The sequence below is a fragment of the Cyprinus carpio genome, chromosome B10, assembly GCF_018340385.1.
Source record: "Cyprinus carpio isolate SPL01 chromosome B10, ASM1834038v1, whole genome shotgun sequence".
Taxonomy (NCBI): Eukaryota; Metazoa; Chordata; class Actinopteri; order Cypriniformes; family Cyprinidae; genus Cyprinus; species Cyprinus carpio.
Window position 1 is genome coordinate 22,548,505 of NC_056606.1, and position 24,889 is coordinate 22,573,393.

At 35.8% G+C, this 24,889-nt stretch overlaps 1 protein-coding gene across 2 annotated transcripts in view; it reads right to left on the reverse strand.

Annotated features, from left to right (window-relative positions):
• LOC109094914 (contactin-associated protein-like 4) overlaps window positions 1-24,889 on the reverse strand; it is a 135,688-nt gene that overhangs the window by 38,738 nt on the left and 72,061 nt on the right. For both annotated transcript variants that reach the window (XM_042733301.1, XM_042733299.1), the window contains exons 9-13: window positions 23,798-23,941; window positions 22,267-22,438; window positions 10,058-10,164; window positions 6,598-6,717; window positions 1,309-1,506 (exon numbers count right to left, since the gene is read on the reverse strand). In XM_042733301.1, the coding sequence (XP_042589235.1) occupies window positions 1,309-1,506; window positions 6,598-6,717; window positions 10,058-10,164; window positions 22,267-22,438; window positions 23,798-23,941 (741 nt within the window). The remainder of the gene's footprint in view (window positions 1-1,308; window positions 1,507-6,597; window positions 6,718-10,057; window positions 10,165-22,266; window positions 22,439-23,797; window positions 23,942-24,889) is intronic.

The following is a 24,889-nucleotide window of genomic DNA, read 5'->3' on the forward strand; positions in this document are numbered from 1 at the left end:
CCTTTGCAATGCGGTGAGCTACTAGGTAAGATGCCCGAAGAGCTTGTTCTTGTTTGGAGCAAGACGCTGTCAGACACTTTTGTGATGCCCTCAGCTCCTGGAGACGTCTTTGAAAAAACTCCACCGGCTTGTCTTTCGATGCGGGATGTTTTGTTTCTAAATGGCGCTTCAGTTTGGACGGTTTCATGCTCTCATTGGCAAGCACTAAACTACAAAGCACACACTGGGGTTTCTGTCCATTTTTATCCTCAATGTACGAAAATCCATTTTTTAAATAGTTTGGGTCATATTTGCGCTTCGCCATCTCTAATCTGAATGTCAAAACAACACAGGATGGTTACCATGGCGATGGTTACCATGGCTACCATAGTAAACTACCGCACGTCTCTGACGAATGCCTGTTAAAATAAACCCTTTTTAAAATAAAAGACCAATCAAACATGAGACGCACATTAATTTTTTTTTTTTTTTTTTTTTTTTTTTGGACCAGCTTACCGAGACCCACCCAAAACAGGTCTGCGACCCACTTTTGGGTCGCGACCCACCAGTTGAGAATCACTGGTTTAGATCAACTGGTCCTGAATTTAATGAGAAAAGTTTGAGCTTATAAAAATATATTTTTGTGATCTTGACAAATATGAGCACAATTTGAGATGATATGTGAGATTATTGAGGTCTTTTTCTCATATGAAACACCTGAGAAGCAGAACTTGTCTCTATTTACTCTGCTTTTAATCTCATTGCTGTCTAAGAGAAAGCATTAAGATGTTTAAGAGATCTCCTGAGTGACTTTTCATCAGTCTCGCATGCATCTGTCCAGGTTTAATCATTCTTTTCATTGCTATTCATCTGACATTTCCAACATTTCTTATTAACACCTGACACTGTGTTCTCCTCGTCTCATCAAGAACTCCGGCAACGTGACAAGTAATGGATGTAATTACCATGTGCGCGGATGTGTCGTGTTTATTTGAGAGACTACGAGAACCGTTATCACCCGCCTCGACCTGTGATAGACACTGAACCAATCCGCCCATGACAAACCCACACAAACAAACAAACAAACAAACACGATAAAAGCTCTTTAAAGGTGCAAATGCACATGAATAATCCACCCTATAGGTGACTTTCAATTAATTTAATGCAGAAAAAAGCGGGGAAATAACTGAGCTGTCCGTAACCAAGAGCATAACAATCAATTTGAGTCGTTTGCTTAAGTGTCATGCTTCCGCAGATGGAGCGAGGTTTTAATAAGCCTGACCTTTCATAGGGAGGGGGCGATCGATATTCCTAATAAAAAGGGCTTACCTGGTGTGTTCAAGAGCCTTGACTTTTTGCAGTGGTAGGAGAGCTCCTGCTCGCAGTACTCCGCCTGGGTAATTATCGCCTGGATCTGCTCCGCGTCGGCAGAATAGTTAAAGTGAGCTAAATGCTGATTTATCCCAGAGGAAGCTTTTAATTTGGTGAGCTCTGTGTTATTATGTTGGATCACCATCCATGCTTTATCTGCAGGGAAAAGAGGGATTCGAACGATGAAGAGGCTAAAATGACACACACTGTTTAATCTCACTGTCGATTTCACCTGTGCAACAGTCAACTGTCCTTCAAAAAGTCATAGAACATTTATTAAAAAAAAACCTTAAGCATGTGATACTAAACAATCATAAAAATAAAAGTTCCCGGATTCAAAGAATAGTTAAGAAGAACCATTTTCGGCTGAATTGGGTACTTGAGTTGCTTTATAGATTATTGCGGTTTCATAATGGTTCTGCTTTTAAAATGTTGAAATAATGAAATTACATTTTCAATCCATTTTTCTGATGTAGTGTGAAATGTAAAACTGTTGATATCATTAGCTGAAGTTATTATTATTAGTTTTAATATAAAATGTCCTTAATTGGGGAAAAAAGGTAAATAAACTAAACTAAATAAACTTGACTAAATAAAAATCTGAAATGTTGTCTTGGTTTGTGTGTGTGTTTGTGTGTGTGTTTATTTAAATTATATATAAATATGTATGTGTGTGTGTGTGTGTGTGTGTGTTTATTTAAATTATAAATGAATTCAAAATATTAATATATACTGTAATAATGTATACAAAAGTATATATTAATAAAAATGACTAAAACACAGCAATAATGCTTACATTAGGTACAATTTGGAATGGAAACTGAAAACACAAAAATAACTCATTCAAAATATTATATTTACATTTAGTCATTTTATACAAAGCGACTTACAAATGAGTAATATTAACAAATTAAAAAAATATTAATACTATAACAGTATTGTCACACCTCATGGACTTGTTTTGTTGTGTATTCTTCCCCCATATGCTCTGTTTGACCAAGTTTCTGTCTCCGTTTGATTATGTCATTTGGTTCAGGTGTGTCTGGTTAATGATCTTCATTTGCTCCCGTATTTAAAGTGTAGTCTGTCCTGTCTTCCTTTGTCCGGTATTGCTGAATTTACCCTGTGTTAGACCCTCTTCTTCGTGTGGATTACCATTAAAGGGATTTGTTGTCATAATCTTAGTCGTGCCTTTGTCTACCTAACAGCAGTAGCGTGACAGAATACTAGACCAACAAAGAATAAGTCAGTGGCGTCTCCCCCTCATTTTGTTTTCGGTTTTTGTCAGTTCTTATTTTTAGTTATGGATATCGCCAGTCTATTCATCACCATAGCCCGTCAAGACCTTGTCCTCTTGGACTATGCTGTTGAGTTCAGCTAGCTTGCCGTTTTATCAGCTTTCGACGATGCAATGCTGAACTCACTGTTCTGGATCCGGGCTAATCACCATCGGCCCGTTGACCTCCCAGACAGTGAGCGTCTACACCCAATCCAGAACACAGCCAGACCCAGACCCCAGCCCACCATCATCCCGCAGAGCATAAGCCTGAGTCCACCTGACGGAGAGCCATAGCCTCCCACGACCGATGAGCTATCGCTAGAGAGAGCGACAGAGCCGAGGGACGCCCTGGAGCTAGAGCCTGACAAGTCAGACCAGGTGCGAGAGACAGCCACTGTGCACATGACGGTGGAAGTCACAGTGGAACGCGAGGGTATGGAGGAAAGCCCCACCCACTGCACCACCGCTGAGGGTGAGCAAAGGTTGAGCTTAGAGGGAAACTGGAATATTTATGCAGACATGAGCCCTCTTATCCCGCCTTCATCTGAACTCTCTCCTCTCTTGGAGGTCGTCCCCGTCTGCCGCGCTCCCAATGTTGGGAATCCCACACACACCATCCCTGAACCCTCTACCTGTCTGGATTTCCCTCTCCCTCCCTCTTGTCATCCCTGCCTCAGCTCCTCCACCGCTGCTTCCTGGCAGCCCCTCTGCTCCTCCTCAGCCCACCATCTGTGCAGTGGGATCGCCGCGGGTCTGCCAGTCTCCATCGGTGTTGTGGCTTGGGGATCCCTTGTCTCCACCTCCAGCCTCTGAGTCCCGGACTCCACCTCGGCCCTTTGACCCAGTGGCTCCACCATGGCTCCTAGCTCCCTCATCATCAGCTCCGCAGGGCTCCCTTGTCCCTCCGTCTCCACCTTGGTCTGTCGTTGACCATCCGCTGCCTCTGGACTCTGCTCCTCGGCTACACCTCATCCCTCCGTCTGCACCGCCTTGGCCCTCCAGATCCTTCCCATTGCCATGGATCATAGGCTCTCCGTCTCCGCCTCGGGCTCCACCACCACTTGCTCCGCCGCTATCAGTCGGACCCCTGGAGCTATCAGCCCTTCCTTCACCATGGCTCCTCCCTCAGTCGGCTCCACCGTGGGTCGCCATCATGGCTGTGATCTGGGTCCTTCCTGGCTCCTCCGGCTCCCTTCTGTCTTCTCCCTGGCTCCTCCATCCATCTAATTTAACCCTGGTCCTGTCTGTCTCCTCCCTGGAACCTTCCTCCGTCATCACCACCCTGGACTCTATTGGTCATCCTCCTCCCGGTCATCCGCCCACCTCCTAAACCTCCTCCTGCCTGCCTTCCTCCCGGCCCTTTGCCATCCCCGGTCACCATCCCACATCCACTCCTTTATCCTCCTCCTCCCTTTATCTCTATGGCGTGAGTTCGTGCCTTTCGGGGGGGTGGGTGAACTGTCACACCCTATGGACCTGTTTCGTTATGTTTTCTTCACCCATCTGCTCTGTTTGACATAGTTTCTGTCTCTGTTTGATTATCTAAAATAACACTGATGTGAAATAGGATACTGAATGAGAATATATATATATATATATATATATATATATATATACTGAATGAGATCTATATATATATATATATATATATGCAACCATGGGGAACTGATTGGATTAAGAAGTAAAGTAAGTTTAGAGAAGGTTAAGAAGAAATACAAGACAAATACTTTTTCTTTAGAATAAAACTGCACTGATTAATCATGCACTATAAGTCATGCAAAGTGTATTAACCCTCTGGAGTCGATTAACGCGTATACGCGTTTTGGGGTATTTTCTCCTGATAACCCCGAAAAGAACTTAAATTACACTTTCAGTTTTGATCGTACAGATAAGTGCAATACATCAATCGAATCTGTAAAGGGTCTTCTACTTTTTTTGTATACAGACATAATAACAACAAAACTTTGTGCACTTATAAAATAAAGATAACAAACAAGGAGTGCTGTCTGCAGCCTTTGTCTGCGCTGATCTTCAGATACAAATGCGTCATTAAAATGAACTGTAACTCAGTGAATACTCAACGAAGAGACATGAGGAGAGATATCTATAGAAAGCCTGACATGTCTACTTTTAAACTAAACAAGTGGCTGCTGAAAACAAATATTCTGTGATAAAGTAATCCATATGAAAACAACGCGATGTCCGTTTTTTCACGTCTACCTTCATTATCTTCTAATGCGGTCACGCCCCCGCGCCGAGCGCGCTTTTGAGTATTTCAAATGTTTCACTGAAGCGCGCGGCTTTTTGAATACGCCACACAACAGAAGACAACGCAGCGAGACTGTTCTTCAAGTTTTTATTATTTACTGTTTGCTTCGCGATGAGAGGAATAAGACATAATTCACCCCAAAAAGATGTGATGTGGTTGAGGATTTGAGATTTGGATTTCCTCAGAAAAAAGAATGAAGCACTTTATTCAGCAGAGATCATAAAACATGAGTAAGTCTCTTTTTATTTATTTATATACTTGTACTAGTTTTCACATAACGTGTAAACATTTTACTGGTTAGACTTTTTCCAAAGACTTTTTCCAAACTATAATTCCTGACTAAATGTATAATCAAGTGAAATATTATGAAGTTTCAATAACAATATACACTACTATACCATTCAAAAGCTTGATGTAAATAATATAAATGTAACAATAAATGTAACTGTAACAAATGTAACAATCATTGCTGTTCTTTCAATTTATCCCCCCCTAAAAAACCAAAAAAAAAATATTCTCACTCTTTTCAACATTAATATAACATAATAATAATAATAATAATAATAATGATAATAATAACAATACATTGTTTTTTTGTAGAAAATAAGATGTTAAAAGGATTTCTGAAGGATTGTGTGACTGGAGTAATGATGCAAAAAATTCAGTTTGAAAGTCAGCATTGATTTTTTCCTAATAAACTGTTTAAACTGCACTCACAAGTGAATATTAAATTATGTTGTGGGATAATTAATATATTCTAAATAAACTACAAACATAAAATTATATAGATTTAATTTTGTCCTCACATTCTTTCTTGTAACTCATCCCTCTCAGTGACACAGCTGACTGAATGGCTCATTATGCAGCTCATTATGCAGGCCTTTGTCTTCTCAGGTGTGAATTCATGATAGTTTGACGCCTACTCGCATATGACTTTTACCAACAAAAAGTGTCTTAGAAAATTTTAAATCAATATATTGTTTTCTGTAAGTGAGTAAACAAGATGATTTTTCACATCATTTAGAAAAAAAATTCTAGGCTACAAGCTCCAGTTCTCAAAATTTCCTGGGAACCAATTTTCTGTATGTGTTTTTATTGCCTTATTCAAGTGATTTAACATTTTTAGTTTTTCACTAACCACGCATAACTTTTTTTTTTTCTCAAAACACAATCATGTACATACATGCTGCTCACATATTATTATAGCCTAGTTTGTGCTGATTACAGTGAGATTAGACTTTAGCCATTTAGATATTTTTAAGAAACTGAAAAAAGCACAAATGTCAGGGCATGACAAAACTTCTCCAGGCCCCAAAAATACCCTTAGACTCCAGAGGGTTAAGAAAGTCAGTAGAGTCAAATTGGATTTCATATTGACTTTAACAAAGGAGAAGTGGGGATCAATCAAAGGTGACGTGATGCTTTTCTAAAGAGCCATTCAACTTCAAAAGCTTCTTCTGTTGCATCAGGCCATAAAAGCCTTTCAAAACTTTATTTGTGCGAGAGAACGTCACACAGGCGGGCTCAAAGGTTGATCTGTCGGCTTCTTCTAAAGTGTGTTTTTTTAGCGAGTGTCACAGCTGACTTCCTCCGTGGGGTGTGACACGGTGCGTGAAGGATCAAAAGCTGTGGATTAAAGTCCCAATTACGGAGTGTTTAAAGGGATTTAATCACTTCGGCTTCGCTGCGTGAGATTCACCTGACATGTTGCAGTAGATTAGCTGAGGTTTGATGGGGCCGCTTCCATCCATGTCGATGTAGTAAAAGCCAGACGTGTTTCCTTTGTGTTTGTACGCCTCACACGATGCTTCGTAAATGGCTGTAAACACAGAAGCAGTAGGTTAGTGTGAAGAGATAATGAGGTGAAGCTGTTTACATTCAACACTGTGAATAATAACAGTAACGTACTTAAACGAGTGCGCGTTCACACTTTCTCACTTTTCTGAGATCTGAAAATGCAGTTCACATAAAAACGTTGCTTTTTATTTTCACACCCTGTAAAATGTTATTACATCTTAAACAGGATGGAGAGATGGTTCTGATTCCAGTACTTGAGATACTTTAAATTATCTGAAGAAGCTTCAGGACTTTTAGAAAATAGATTTAGTTACAACCTGCTACCAAAAATGAAGCCATGATCTTCCAGGAAATAAAAATGATAGACAGGTGAATGGGTAAAAAAATCATAATAATAGTATATATCACCATACTTACCCTGTTGTTCAACTACAGTAATTTTTTTGCCTATAGTGTCTTGCATTGATTTATGTAACTATATGAAAACATAATTCAATTTAAAAGAGCAGTATTTATCTGGCACACAATAATTAGGATAATACCATCAAAACTAATAAATTAATACACAAAATTACATTTAACACAATTAAATTACTGTACATGTATATGACTAAATAAAAAAATAGAGGACAAACAGCAGCATTTAACTAAATATTAACACTACAAACAATATTTTGTATTTCTATAATATTAATATGATTAAGTTTTTTTGTCATTATTTTTTAATTTTAGTTTTTTATTTTTCTATACAGTTTTTATTTATTTGTTTTGTTTCAGTTTTAGTTATTTTATTACAAGGTAAACTAAATTAAAATGGTTTCTAGCTGAAATAAATGAAAGTCTTAAAAAAATGTTTCAGTTAAGGTTTATTTCAAGTAACAATTTTTTTTTAATGGTTTTAGTTCTAGCTGACTATAATATCACTGCATGCAACTGAAAGCTGTAGTTAGTAGTGTCTACTTTGTTATTCTCCAATACTGATTGTTGCTAAAACACGTTCTGTGTGAGATCTGATCATCACAGCTGTGTTGGGAGATTTTCACTCAGACGCTCTTGATGTCATTAATGTCACACCTGGAAGGAATGCTGTGATTGGTTAAGCAGATTTGTTGATCTAAATCAATGTTCCAGAATGGTCCCTGTCAATCAGTGCTGGATCTCGTGTTCATCTGCTATCATTCCTCACCAAACACGAGCCAGTAAAGTGTTTAAATTAGTATGTAGATGCACTTTCTTATCTGTGCCGTTTTGAACTTTTAACAGAAATGTAATTAGTGTGAAGCGACTGTGAAGGCAGGATGTTGACATGGTTTTGTAACTCACTTCATTATACCACTGTCACATTATATGTTCTAATTGTGTTACATTGGAGATTGAACTTACTGCAACTTTTTTCTCTTTGGCTCACATTCATCTTCAGAAATTTTCCACATAATATATTTTTTAATATTATGCAAGCATTGCATTCAGAGGCAAATGATGAAAATCATATATTGTCCACTTAATTTTGCATGGCATATTTGTGAAATTAAACCTCCCAGTGTATTTGTAGCATAAAATGAAGGCAGTGTTTCATCTGAAGTGTGCTGCCATCAATTTTGCACGCGCTCAGGCAAACGAAGCAGCTTTAATTATGACCATCTGCATCTGTTTCGTAGCTCTGAATTCATGATGTAATGCAAACGGGGGAAGTTAACTATCTATTAAGGTGCTTAGGGAGGAAATGGATTACTGTAGGTTTCACTTTCAAGGAAAATAATTACAATATATATGCAATCTGTTTCATATTCAATCTGAGAAAACATTAGTTTCAATTTTGTCAACATCAAAATCCCATTAAAACCATATAAATAAATAAAACAGTGAAAGTGCAGATATATTCAGCTACAGTGCTGCAGAAATGCCCTTTGATTTTTAAACCTCAAACGTACCTCTGACTGACAGCAGCTTTATGTGAGATCTAATTATGGGTCCGCCCTATAAAGTCCCTCTCAATAACGCTCACCCTTTAAAACAGCTCAAGTGTGAACGTCTTAAATTCTGCCGCCATTAAACATTTGAGTGACGTGTGCTTCATTTCAGCCCAAATATGTTCCACTCTCTTTTACGGCACCAAAAGCGGGCCTTTTCACTTCATTGAAAATCGTGTAAATCCATAAGCGTGTAAAGCTGGAGCTCTGCAGCTAATGAGCGCCTGACCTTGCGTCATGTTTTATATAGTTTCCTTACAGGCCTCATATCATGAGGAATTCAATTTGCCTTGATGTTCTGGGATAAAAGTGCTCAATATGCAATGAAAATATATATGTTTAAAATTGCAATAGATATTAAAACTACTATAGGCTGCAAAATGACATCTGCAAACTTATGCAATTAATGATAAACACATCCACACATAATCATGTATGATGCATACAGAGCATTTCACTTGCATTTGTTGCTAATTCACAGGCCTTGAAAGTTGTAATTTTTCATTTGTGTTTGTGTGTAATTTTAGGTGTGTTTGGTTTTTTGAAAGTTAACTTAACTATTATTTTAGGATATCTTAAATTTTCAGATGGAAAAACAGGAATTACTGTACAGCCTAATATGATTTAGTTAAACTTCAAAATTCTTTGACTTAAATAAATATGAGCACTGCACATTTCAAAATCAAAGCACGGCGCTGTTGCAAGCTCTACAAACAAGCTTTATTACAAACAATTACTTATGGTTGACTGTTGATGAATTATGACAATGTTTACTTTATGCTGTTTATATTGTAATATGATGTCAACGGCTGTAAAAGTGCATATTTTATCTCCTTCATCTGTTTGAATGAGCAGCCGGCAATAGTGAAGCTTAGATATTTAAAAATAAGAGCATCTGTGTATTTCAAGCCCGTTTATAATTATTAAATTTAACCTTTTTTTTTTTTTTTTTACCTTTTTTTAATATTCACTGGAATAGAATAGAAATTATGGAAATGTTAAGTAAACATGTAAATATATATATCAATATTTCTCCAAATATGCAAACTTTTACACTAAAAGTTTATAGATGCAATAGATGCAGCTATGTGAATATGAACAAGCATAATAAACTTGATATGAATATGAATGCATGTTGTTATTCTATTGAAAATAACAAAATCTACAGAATGAAGCATGTTGTTTTTCGCATTCCATAAATTATTACTGTAACTGAGTTTTATCATAAACAGTGGTCAAATAGTGAAGTTTAGGGAACATCAGGAGGGAGTCACTATTCTCTTTGCGTTTGTCTCCTGATCCGTCCTTGACTCTGAGTGTGGAAGAAATCAGTGCACAGGAAGTGTTTGAAGTGTGTGCAGGAAGTGGTCTGTATTTCAGAAGCGTTCTTACAGCTGTGGCAGGTCGCTCCGCTGTAGCCCGTGGCAGAACAGTTGCAGTGAAACGTGCTCCACGACTGCGAGCATCTCCCTCCATGTTCACAACGACTCGGGGAGCATCTGATGGAAAAAAAACAGGACATGAAATATCATATTTGATGTTTGATCTCAAGGACAATCAGATACAGAGGAGCGCAATCATTCAGCATTGCACATGCAGGCGTTGTAGACAGTTTGCATGGAGTGAAAACCTTGCTGTTGGCTTTATCTGATCCTGGAGCGGGAAACAGTGACTTTTAACGGTGCACTTTTAGTGACATATAGGAGGAATTCTGACAGTATGAAAGTTGCATGTAAATCACAGGCAATATAGAAGTTTATTTCCACCATGGAATAAGAAAATGGTAATTGCAGCATTTTTATCTCACATTTCTGACTTATTACTCTCAATTGTGGGTTTATCTCTCACAATTCAGACTTTTATTTTTAGATTGTGAGATAAAAAGACAGGTTACACTTTATTTTAAGGTGTCCTTGTTACAGTGTAGTTATACATATAAGTACTGAATAATATTAACTACATGGGTAATACTATAGGGTTAGTGTTAGGATGAGGGTTTTGGTTTAGGGTTAGATGCATGGAATTATGCATAATTTATTGTTATTACAATAGTAACTACATGCAACATGTGTAACAAGGACGCCGTAAAATAAAGTGTTACCTTAAGAGAAAATCAAATGATGTGTAACAGGACACATTCGACTAACAGGACATTATTTGATAGAAGAAATTACCATCATTGTGTTTTGAAGTATGCAAATCAATATTAAATATGAATTAATCAAATAATGACTTAAATTTGGGTCTGTTTTTCACACAAACCATCACTTTGGAAGAAGTAGATAACAAAAATGTAATTTACTGTACATAACTTGTAAAGCACCCTGATGTTAAACAAGCATAATCATAATCAAGTCTACTTCATTATTATAATCAGAGATCTAAATGTACTGTACATAAAGAAGTCTTAAATATAGAAACGCAAACAGCTTTTTTAATTCAGAGAGAAGCTGAAAAATAAGCATAGAATTAGCACAAAATATGCATAAACACTCATGCAATGGATTTGCAAACTCATGCAAACTGTTCTTAACTAAAAAAGAAATCACATTTTTTTATTTAGTGATCTATTTCTACATGTAACCATTTGACTTCATTTACATAACGAAGCCTTAAATATAAAGGCACAGAAAGCTTGTAATTCAGAGGGAGGGTGAAAAATATACATGAAAAACTTTCCCTTAGTCATAAGTTCACATACACCTCACAGCATCTGCACAGTATTAATAATTTAAAAAACAAGGGATCATAAAAATTGCATGTTGCTTTTTTATTTAGCACTGCCCTGAAAAGCTATCAATTAAACTATTACCCTTTAATTATTAATATTTTGCAGGGTTTATGTAATCTTATATATGTTTTTGGTGCAAAAACCCTGGACTGACGCCTCTGATGACTTCTTGAAATAACAACAGTGCTGATTTGAGGACTCATTCCTGCACAAATGCCGCAGGACGACACACACGCTGAACTTTAATACTTTGTGTTTGAGGTTTCATCACTCCATTTACCTCAAGACTGACTTAGCAAACACCACTAATAATCATTTATGCCACGATGCCTTAATTTAGAAGCTATAAAGTTTTGCTGAGAGCAAAGCAAGGTTAACCGAGGGACTCAAAGCAGCCGCTTCGACCACAAACACCTTCCAATTTCTTTCTGTAAAGCGAATCCTTTCTAGTCATCTCACAATGCCCTTGCCTGAGCCTAAAAACAATTCCCAGCCTCTCCCGACTCTCATGGGATGATTTGCATGCTCGCGTTACCAGCGCTCGCTTTACAGTTGACATCTTTCACCAGATTTCCATTTGTGGCAACAATGATGGTCTAAGAGGATCTGTTCAAACACTCTTTGTGCTTTCGGTGGTCGGGATAGATACACTCTCCGCTCCTGTTTCACGCTTTGTAGCGTTATAATCGAACAGGATCGAGTGTGTCTTTCATTCTGCTCAAAACGACACTTCAAACCGAGGGGAAAAAACCCAAAGCACACTTTTTGGCTTGCGTACGCTGATGGCATACTGAGAGCCCTGTCTCTTTGTTGGCTGCAATCCCATCAGAGCTTTGCAGGCCCGTCGCAGGGACACAAGCGAACCGAGGCGGTCTGCTTTAAACAGCCGGACTCCTATGTTCTCCTGTAATCTGCCACCGCGAGTAATGATCAGACTGACACACAGACACAGAGAGAGAAACACACAGGAAGGATAAACCGAGCATGACTTGCAAAACAGTTGTGTTTTCTCTGATGAGACGAGTTGAGATAAATAAACACGAATCATACACAAAAGATGTAAAAGTCTAGAAATGATGACTTTAAATGGGAAACTATAGTCCACTTATACACTACTGTTCAACAGTTTTTTTTTTTTTTGTATCTTCTGCTCACGAGAGCTGCATTTATTTGATCAAAAATACAGAAAAAGCTGTAAAATCTGATCAGTTTAATACATCCTTGCTGAATGAAAATATGAATTTCTTTTTGAATGGAAGTGTAACGTTAGTTAGGGTTTATTGAAGTGCAAAACGTTTTACATGACCATTTTATAACTTCTCTACGATGCTTAGGAGAGAAACAAGTACACAAACAAAATGTGTTAGAGCAAGCTATTAAATTTTCATGAAAGATTATGAAGGCAATCATTATTTTTGCAATAACATGCACTGATTTAACAATAAGACCAGCAACATGTCTAAATAAAGTAAACAGGGTCAAATTTCAATCCATGTTGACTTTAAATAAAATTGGACAGATGGTTTTTTAAGAAATGAGGTCTTGGCTAATGAATACGGGTTGACATCTGGGAGTATGATATTCCACTAGCATCCCAGCCTGAAGGACACATCTACTGGGAAACTGGAGATGACATAGAAATATGAGAAACAAGATCAAGATTTCACTGAAAAAACACTAAAAAAAAACACTGAAAAAAACAAAACAAAACACAACTAGTAGTATAAGTGTAGAAACTTAAAGGTAAACAGTTTAACTCAAGATCTCTGTGTTCTGCATTCCATCTTCTGCAAGAGAAAGTAATTTGCATATTTAATTTTGATTGCTTTTCTAATGCAGAAGATAGAAACATGCAACAAAGAAACCCAAACAGAATTCAAATTACCACATTGACATCATCGCTGTCAGTTACATTTTGAATCTCAAACATTCTATAAATGTACATCAATGGGAGATTTTCAAAAAAACGGAATTTAAAAATAACATCTATTTGCTGAACAGACTTTCAGGCTTAAATAGTATCAATTTAGCCAAAACAAACTAAAATTACCTACAAAACATAGTTCGAAAGGAGTCAGCATGTTTTGTGGTGAAGAAAATTTTCAATGTGGCGCTCACCTCGTGAACAATACAATAAAACATAAAAACTCTGTCAGACAGAAATCCGCCTCTGCTGCAGGACAGAACAGAGAATAAATCTATTAAAGCAGAATGTGTGCGAGGACAGCGAGCTCTGAGAACAGATGCCACAATGGCTTTGAACAGCAGCTTGATGGCGTCGAAACGCACGTGCCCTGTGCTGCCCTTCCCATCCCTCCACCCTCCTCGACAGCAGCCAAAGGTCGTGTGGTGTGACCCTAATCACAGAGAGGTGACAACCAACGGCGGCCCGCTGAGCTCAAGTCAACTCTTGAAAGACAAGTGCAGCAGGTGCGGGGAAAAGCACGCGACTCGACGCCGCTGCCTGATGTGTTTCCTCAGCCGCAGGCGAAACCTGACAGAGTCACACCACCAGCCTTGGGGTCAAAGGTCATGTGGAGGAAATTAGGACGGACAGAAGCCAGGCCAATGATGCAACCTTCAGCCGACCTCATCAGCAGAAAACAGCGGGAAGAGAGATGCAAACATGCAATGCTTCAACTCCCCAACATCGAAAGTATGTTGATTTAAAGGAATAGTTTACCTAAAAATGAAAATTTGCTGAAAATGTGCTCACCTTCCAGCAATCCAGGATGTAGAGGAGTTTGTTTCTTCAACAGATTTGGAGAAATTTAGCATTGCATCACTTGCTCACCAATGGATGCTCTGCAGTGAATGGGTGCCGTCAGAATGAGAGTCCAAACAGCTGATAAAAACATCACAGTAATCCACACCACTCCAGTCAACATCTGGAGAAGTTAAAAGCTGTGTGTTTGTAAGAAACAAATTCATCATTAAGATGTGTTCACCACTTCATGAATCCATGACCCATAATAACGCTTCCTGCAGTGAAAAAGTCTGTGTTGTTTTCTCAAATCAGAATCCACCCACATATTTGTTTAGAGCCACTCTGGACTGTTTTTGCTTGGATTTGGTTCTTGATCTGTGCAGATTTCTCTCCTGATTCAGACAATATTTTGATTATGGGAGCTATGGTTTGAAGTTAAAAAGATCTTGATGGATTTGTTTCTTACAAACACACAGCTTTTGGCTTCACAAGATGTTAACTGATGAACTTGGGTACTTGGGTACTTATACTACGGGACTGTTGAATGCTTGAATCTGCTTGGCTGGCCAGCGTTCTAAGGTGTGCAATTATTTTCAAGGAAACGCACGGCAAACATAGTTCCAGGCAGCTCTTGACCACATTACATGTAAATATATCACTTCATCAAAATGATTTCAGTTATTTCAAAGGTCCTTATAGCTCACAACAGCAAAATAATCAAAACTCACAGCGACACTGGCCAAACAAAAAAAATATAGTAAGCAACAGGATAAAATCTAGAGATTATTTCCATGTTTAGTCACAAAATTACATTTACACATTTAGCAGACACTTTTATCCAAAGCGACTTACAGTGCATTCAGGCTATACATTTTTCTTTTTTTTTTTAGCAGTATGTGTGTTCCCTGGGAATTGAACACACAACCTTTTGCACTGCTAACGCAATGCTCTACCACTGAGCCAAAGAATGGAACAACAGAAAATTATGTTTTATTATGTATGTAAAACATAAACTCTATTTCTCCCGCTCTCTCTCTCCCTTGATGCACACACATAGTTTGCACACATGGATACACACGCACTTATGTTGTTGCGCTGTTCATGAAGAAAATGAACTTAAAGTTTCACTATTAGTGGAGACGCTGCTGCCGAACACGTTTGAGAGACACACAGACTCACAGAGGTAATTCTCTCTATCTCTCGCTCTAATAAAGCTGTTAATAGCTGCATAAGTCTGCTATCAGTGGCTCTGTCATCTGTTACTAGGTCTAAAATGACATTTTGGAATTAGCAACAGAGGCGTTGGATGAGATGCGGAATAAACTAATCATACTTACAATAGCGTTTTAAGTACAAAAACCGGACAAATGCCTTGAAATATAATATCTGATTGATGTCTTGAGGTGTGGCAACCGTGGTATAAGTGGAATAATTGACTCCAGGCCGCTGAATTATTAGAAAAATAATGCACACTGGAGATGTAACATAACCACCTCGGGTGTGCATTATTTTTTTAATAATTCAATTTGCCCATTGCCAATTGTTCCTTACTTATTGTGATGTTTTTATCAGCTGTTTGGACTCTCATTCTGATGGCACCCATTCACTGCAGAGCATCCATTGCTGAGACACTAATGCAATGCTACATTTCTCCAAATCTGATGAAGAAACAAACTCCTCTACATCTTGGATGGCCTGAGGGTGAGCACGTTTTCAGCAAATGTTCATTTTTCAGTGAATTATTCCTTTAAAGCTGAAATTGGTAATACTGTCAATTCTAAACCTGCAAAATAGCTATTGAGAAAAATAAACCTAAAGCAATTTCCTATCTTGTTCTGATCAGTTCTGAATTCCACCATCTATCATATTTTACTGTAGCAGTGATCTAGACACCTAAAACAGCTCTTTAAAATGCGGAAAGCATGATGAACTTTACTGCATGTTTGGATCGTAACGTTTGATCACTGTTTAATGAATTACTGCTGCCATGATCAATGCAAAGTGCATAAAACATCAAATGAAAGTCTAATTCTTGCTTTAGGTGGCTGCTAAAAGCACAATGTTAATTGCAGCAGGCAAATAACGCTGACTTTAGTGAATAAGGCACAAGACTCATTTGCATACAAAGGAGGTGTGTTTGTGCTGAAAAGAATGACAAAGACTTAATTCACTGTAAAGACTCATGACGCAGCACTGCTCCGGTGCTACCAGCAGCTGCTTAAGCTTCAACAAAACTATTGAGTGAATTCATGCCTGTGTCTCTTTGAAATCAGCATTAGATTCATGTGCAATAATCAGGGTGTCAGCGTGTATGTCATTACTATTATTATTATTATGGTAGTTGTAGTTATAGTTTCTAAATGTGTTTAGGCTGCAATGTTTTCCATCTATGCTCTTCCTACTAATGTCAAGAATGACCATGTGTGTGTGTGTGTGTGTGTGTGTGTGTGTGTGTGTGTGTGTGTGTGTGTGTGTGTGGTGTATATATATATATATATATATATATATATATATATATATATATATATATATATATCCCAACACATCCCATATTTTTGTTTGCTGATGAGACACTTTAAAAACAGAAAATTCTGTGTGGAATTCAAGACTCCAGATGCTTCAATGATGAATAATATCCTATCAAAATATAAAAATCCAATGCTTACTTTGTGCAATTATGTAATCAACCAACTTTGCGTGTGAGGATAGCCATATACACTAATGTTAAAAAGTAAGATGTTTTGACATGTAATGTTTTGGAGTCTCTTCTTCTCACCAGTTTACAGTAAAAACTGAAAACTGTGAAACATTATTACAATAAAAAAAAAACTGTGTTCTATTTGAAAATGTTTTAAAATACAATTTATTCCTGTAATCAAAGCTGAATTTTCAGCATCATTACTCCAGTCTTCAGTGTCGCATGATCCTTCAGAAATCATTCTAATGTGCTGATTTTCTGCTCAAGAAACATTTCTGATTATTTTTATTGTTGTTATATGTGTTGATGTCTGTTGTTTTTTGTTGTATTTTTTTTTGAATTTTTTTTTCATTTTTTTTTTGATGAATAGAAAGTTCAAAAGAATAGCATTTATTTGAAATAGAAATCTTTTGTAACATTATGTTTGTCTTTACTGTCACTTGTGATCAATCTAATGCATCCTTGCTGAGTAGAAATATTAATTTCTTAAATAAAAACAAAATTTTCAACTCAGAGAATCCCAGCTTAATGAATACAAATGTAATGGTGACACTAAAACAATGGAATGGAATACAAGTGCAGTAGTAAAATTCAAAATGAGATTTAGCGCAGGACAGGTGGAAGATAAGTGGGGCAGTAGAGCAGGAAACACTGCAGAACGGGACGAGCGACTCAAACCTGCGCAGCGCTGCATTTGCTGGAATAAAGAAGCAGTTCTGCATAAACACAAAACACAGGATTTGTGGGCATGAGGCTCTTTTACCGCGGTGAGAGGATATGAATGAATGCAACTCAACGGTGTGCATGATAAATAGCAGCACTTCACACTCATTACCTCTTTTGTTTAGTTTCTTTTTGTGGCTATGCACTTCTTAAGGTGACAGAATAAAAACAATTCGTATATACTTCTGTAGGAAATCACTCAAATCATTAATGGGACTGGCTCTTTAAACTGGGCGGGACTTCATGTCAGCACTGGTAATGCTCCTCCACACAGCAGCTGTATTTCAGTGAGGTGAGGAGGAGTGTGAGTCTGAGATTCAGTGAAAGTGTCGACAGAGCAGAAACTCCTCTGTATTCTGTCCATTATTCACCTTTACAATAACACTTACTCAGCGCTTTAGTCAAAGAGAGCACTACATCACACAGCGCTCCTCCCGTGTCACTTCATAACAAAACAACTTCCTCAGGTCAACCTTCAGCTCGGCGCCGGCCTTAATTAACACCACAAAAACTCAACAGTGGATCCATACAGAAAACTAGTTTCTGAAAATAATATGTAGAACAAAAGCTGTAATTGACTGAGTGGCATCCAGTTATCTTCTTAGAAATACGGTTATTTTATGTTTTGATGGGTCATGATTTGAGAACAGCAGGATAAAAATCAACGCTAAATACAAATAATAAAATTCAACTACGTATATAATTGTGCATAGTTGGAAAAGTAAAATAAATAAATTATAGAATTAAAAATAAATAAATAAATGACTTATCCTACTAATAATAAATATATTTGGTTGCTGATATCATGTGCTTTGAAGCAGAAAACTAGTACATTCAAAATACTTCAAATGCTAATTAATTATTCAGATGTTTTTATTTTATTTTATTAATCATTCATCATACTAGAGGTGGCAGGTCAAGTCTAGTGCATTGCATACAGTATCAATGCACACAAATGAATGTGCATACTGTGCACAGTGCTCATACTATATACTACTGAAATAGAAAGAGTAGCATGAGAGTGAACACATGTATTGTTTTTTTTGTACAAGAAATCATTACAAGCTCAACTTTAGTCTTCCAAACGATAGCAGCTCTCTGCTCCCCCATATTATCTCTGATGTGGGGTTAATAAAAGCACTCAGCTTTGCTCTGGTCCACACTCATTTTGCACAGGGCCTGTGGGTTCACATGGGGCACATGTAAAGCCAATGAGAGCTGCTGCCAACCCATATTTCTTAGTTATGGGCAGCACTGTTATTTGAGCTCAACCTCCAGTCCTTTAGCAGAGGTAATAAGCCTCGCAGTGCAGCTGTTTCTGCATGGAGTGAGAGGAACGTCACCTGCGGTCTGCCCTCGCCTCATGCCTGCAGACTCAATAATATACTGTTTATTATAACCGCACCAGGGTTTGTACAGTTAATGAAAACTAAAATTAAAACCATTAAAAAAACATGTTACTTGAAATAAAATTCACAATAACTTTTAAAAATTCAGTTGCAGCATATTTTATTTGAATTTATTTTCACTTGATGTACTAAAATAATTAGGGTTTTTTTCCCAATGGAAGTTGTGTTTCTCTCATGATTTTGAGGAAAAACATTAGATAGCTAAACAAAATCACATGTAATTTATGAATGAATGACTCAATGACTAATTTAAGATGTACTTGTTTCATTACTGGATGAATCAGTGATCTTGAACAAATCTCTTGTATGATTCAAAGACAAATACATTTTAACAGCCCCTTTTCGCCACATACTGGCATAACACTCATCTAATCTATAAATCTTCATTTGAAGTGTCAAATTACTTTCAAAATGTGATTTACTTTATTTTAATAAACTGTACTGTACACATCAGAGTTTATATCTGAACTATAAACATTTATCCCAGTACTTCTGTGATTTGAATCTTTGTAACAGAAATAATGATACTGTGTGGCTGAAAAGACTGTGAAGCTGTTTTTAATGTTCAACGCAAATTTTTATGTTTAAATCACACTGATGTGATTTTACACTGCAATGATGAACCAATTGATCACAACACTGTGATCGCACACGTCGTCAAAGGTTGAGGAATGAAACAGATGAATCATTGTAATTTAGGAACAGAATCACGTTGGTGTTTGAATCGTGTCCGCGATCTTTAACGATCAATTAAATTAAAGTGCTTTGTCATGTTGGCTGTGACACCAATCTTGCAAAATGTTCAGCTATCACAGATATTATACTTAGCTTTTTTGGCTTTTGATCGCAAAAGTAGACAAACTTTGGAGTGCTTAGATTAGCAAGCAAGGTCCTGGCAGATCGCTAGGTCCGGTCCTCATAGATCGATAGGCGGAATCGAAATTTTAATTTGACAACAAGTATCCGATTCTGGATTCCCAACCCTAAGAATAACTAAAAATAAAACAAATATAACTGTATAAAAACTACAAATTAAATAAATAAGAAAACACAAACTACTAAAATGACAAAAACAAACAATAAAATTACAATAAAATTCCACACGATTCAAAAAAATTTAAACATTAAAAAACAAAAATCAGTCTTTTAAAATGTAACATTATAATGCACACTGAAAAACTGGCAGAAATTTCACAACTAATTGCAAAGAAAGAACAACACATTAATTAAATGTGAAATTTAGAAAAAACAATAAAAAAAATAAATAAAAAATAAAGTAGAGAGACTGAAATAATATTGTCTTGATGCAATATTGTCTTGTAAAATTTACACCAATATTTTTTTATTACTTAAAACATGATTTTTTTTACAGTGAAGAGTATGAAAAATGGATATTCATTCTGAGCATTGTTAAATGTACATTTGTTTACATGTTAAAAAAATTACATTTACCAGTGTTATCATTTGTTTTCACAATTACAAATGTGATCTAAGTATAATATATAAATGAACACACATATTTTAATACTTTAAAAATAAATAAAATAAAATGTAATATTTTTAAATAATTTTTAATGAGTTTAAATACAAAAAAAAAAATAATGTGTAATATTTTAAATAATTAAAAAATGTAAAAGATATGTAAAAGAACAATTCTCCTTAACAAGCTATGCAATTTGAGATATTCATGCCACAAGCGATGCAGAATGATCACTAACTCTATGCTGCAATAGCTGTGCAAACATCACTAAAAACACAATAAACCGTTTAAACAAACGAACACACAGCAATCCCAGAAGTCTTCAGTATGACAGACGAAAGCGGGACCTTTCAGAATGTAAACGAGAACCCAGAGGCGATGCAGCTTTCAGAGACAACGCATCTACATCTGCATCGAGTCTCACCAAAAACAATATTCACTTGAGACGCGAGTGTGTGCGCCACGGCTTCCCCTTCACTCTGAACTGCTCGGTCACAGCGGCGCATTTAGCGCCCATCAAACACACAGAAGAAAAATTACTCTTCAGGAGATTCACTACAGTCTCAAAGCAAAAGAAAGCCATTTCTGCATCAAGCCAAATGAAGCAAACATTCACTGACATGAAGCTGCAGTATATACTAAAACCAGCCTACTGTTCATTCAAACAGCACGTGAAACCTTGTGCAATGATAAAAGAGTAAGCGATGGCCAGTAAATCAAGTCATTTTGTGATTTTAGTTGTTTGTGAAAATATCCCATCTTTGGGATATTTGGGATAAAATGCAATTTAATTTGCATAGAGTCTTTATACTTAAAAAATGTATTAATTACAAACAAAATTCTAAAAGATTTTGTCAGAATAAATAAAAATAAAACAATCTTTCAATTGCAATGCATAAATTATAATGTACAAAAACGTATTATATTATATTAAATATACATTTGTTTAAATGTTAAAATAATTACGTTGTTAACATTGTTAAAATAATTACATTTATCAGTGTTAATAAATTATTAAAGTTTAAAAAGTTAACTTTTAGTGAGATTTTCATGATAAAAAAAGGAGAAATAAACATGCACTATTAAATATACAATATATTGGAAACTGGATATTAAATTGTTCATGTTAATTTACTCTATTTTTACACTTAGATAAACACTGCATAATGCTACTTAAAAATAAAGAAGCCTCTAATATTGGCTGATGATACAGAAATATCGTGCAAGCCTTAGTATTGTTAGTGTCACAGAAATTACACACTTCTGTTTTTAAAAGTACCTAGTATTTTTTTTAATTCATACAATTATTTTAATATTTCAAAATATATAATAATAATAAAAAAAATATTATTTGAAATTAATTTTAAAATGTTTCTTAAAATTGTAAATAATATTTATTTTTTTGTCATCATTTAAAATTAATTAATTATTTTGCAAAAGTTTAAAATTGAACAACTCTCCTAAACAAGCTGCACAATTTGAGATATCTTTCATATCACAAACGGTGAAGCAAAAAACATTTAAACAACAAATAAACAGAAAGTCCAGAAACCCTGTGCTGCAAAAACAGTACATGCCGCATGCCCTTTTGAACTAAACTGTGAACAAAAGTTGAATTTATAACAAAGCAAAAAGTGAGTCAGTGTGATTGATCCGATGGATAAATATTTAAACGAGGGCAGTTTCTCCCTGAGGCTCATCGTCTGTGGCTTTTAGCGAATCAGTATTCAGGGCCATTTCTCTGGCTAATTAATCTCTCTATTTACATAATCAAGCTGAACACATATATTTAGTGAGGATGAAAATGGAAAGCAGAACGTTTTGTGAGTTCACATAAAAGCGTAATTGCTTACCTGTCGACGATCCCACACATGTCCATCTGCAGGTCGCTAAAATTCCCAAACAACATCTGCTGCACTCGGATGAGATCCACTAAAGCACCGTCCGTCCGGATGAGACGCATGCATCCTTGGAAAACACTGAAGGGGTTTCTGCAGCCGCTGCCGCCTTCTGTGTCCGGACACCCTGCAGACAAAAATCACAAATACACACAAAATAACACATTTAAGCTATGGCAGTGTTAATTAAGTATCATTCATGTACAGTATTAGAGTTTTTATAAAATATTTTAATTTTAGTTCGTGTTTAGTTTTAGTAAAATACTTAGTTTTAGTTATTTATTTGCTGCAATTAAATAATTATATATATATATATAGTTTATTTTTTTAATTCAGGTAATGTTTATTTTACACTGTTACATTTTTACTTGTTTTAGTACATCAAGTTGAACTAAATGGAAATGAGAAATGTTGGCAACTAGCTGAAATAAAACAGGATTGAGTTTTTATAGGTTATTTTTTTCAGTTAACATTTATGAGTAACAAAAGTTTCAGTTTTAGTTAAATGCAAAAATAATTTGCATTGCACAATAAAAATACAATGTTTAATACGTCTACATATTATTCATTAATTTGTATTTATTTAGCTGAAATAAATTTGCTCATTTTTTATAGTTTACACTGTTTCAGTTTTAGTTAAGTATTTCAGTTTAAGGAAAATGATAAATGTTGCCATGGCAACTTGCTAAAATACAGTGCTTTTAAGTTTTTTTTTTATGGTTAATTTTATTTGTTAACGTTTATTGTTTTAAACAATTTTTATTATTAAATTATAAATGTTACCATTGGAAATAAGTTATTTAGAGTTTATTTCAGTTATAGATTTTATGTGTTTTAGTTATGTTCAGTTTTTTTTTTCTATTTTTTTTTTTTTTTTCTTCTTTAACTTAAGGCAAGGCAAGGCAAATTTATTTATATAGCACTTTTCATGCACAATGCTAAATAAAAGTGCTTTAAATAACAGGAATTAAAATAACCATAAAATAATATTAATAATTATAATAACTTTAAAATAAACAAAAATTTATTTAAAAGGAATTAAAACAGTTAAGAATAGAAAACGATTGTTAACAATAATAATGCTAGGTGCAAAAATGATTTGGACTACGGTCAACAAATATTTACAAATCACAAAAATTTCACATGCTGTCATGTTCATGCTTATATGTGGACAACCGCCTCATTACATGATGATCTGATGCATGCTTTACTGCAGCTCAGCGCAGAAACACTGCAGCAGTGCATTCAGACAGCAATACTCTCTCTCTCCAATTACTGAGCTGAAGGCAATTAAGCCTCCGAGAGTTTCAGCCCCAAACCGCTGCAAAGCTAAACCAATGTGCTTTTCTCAGCGGAAGCTGTGTGTTGAGTGACACGACCGCTTGATTAATGTGAAGGACTGGGCTCGTGTAGAGGGAAATTACTCAGAGCTAGCGTGTTGCTTTCTGTTAGCAGACAGCGATGGATGGCTAAAGGTTGCTCTTACCTCCTAAGAATAGCTGGCTGTCAGGCGCGACAGGGAAGGAAGTGGACGCTGTAGAGCTGTCGGTTCTGTCCAGGGTGACTGCGAGACGCCCTCGACGGACAGCCAGCTCCAGCGAGTGCCACTGACCGTCATTTAAACTGGCACCTGTGGAGAGAGAGAGAGAGCAAGCATGTGGATCAGGCAAAATAACAGGCATTAGGGAGATCATTTTAACATAAACCGCAAGAACAGCTTTCTGCCTTAAACTTGGAGTATATATGGAATGACATAATAGCCAACTACCCGTGCTATTTCAGAAATGCAGTGTGCATATTGTGTACAGCATGTATATTTTCTGTGTGCATGAGGTGACATGTGCCAAAATGTGCAGTATACAACTAGAGCACACTTTGTTTAATACTGTATCCAACAATGCAATGCACTTGATATTTGCTTTATTTCCAATGTGTCAAATGAACCTGAAAGCAACTCTGTCTTCATGCAATATTGGATTGGGATGCCAGAAGTTCACAAATTAAACATGCATTTTTTAACAGAAACAAAAGGCAACATAACTAAATAAATAAACTACAACAACAACAAAAACAACAACTATAATATAGACTATAATTATATAAACTATATATTTAATGACAAAATGACGATAAAAATTACAAAAACTGAACTAAAATTAAAATGAAAAAAGCAAATATAAAAATAATGCAATTCAACATATAAACAACTATAATAGTTTATAGTTACTAAAATATACAGTTTAAATTTTATTTTAGTACTTTAAAGTTTTTTTTATTGTGTATTTCAGTTAATATTTAATTAATATTTTTTTATTTTAGTTAAAGTTAAGTAATTCAAGTTGAACTAAATGAAAATAAGAAATCAATCAATGGCAACTATAGTGGAACAGATTTAAATATTTTTATTGTATTTTAATTGTTTTAGCTTTAATAAAACATATTTTATTTCAGCTAGTTGCCAAGGCAAAATTTCTTATTTTCATTTTGTTGACATTTTTTTAAGTACTAAAATAACTAAATAAACTACAACTAAAAACTAGACTACATATAACTATATAAGCTACAAACACAAAAATGT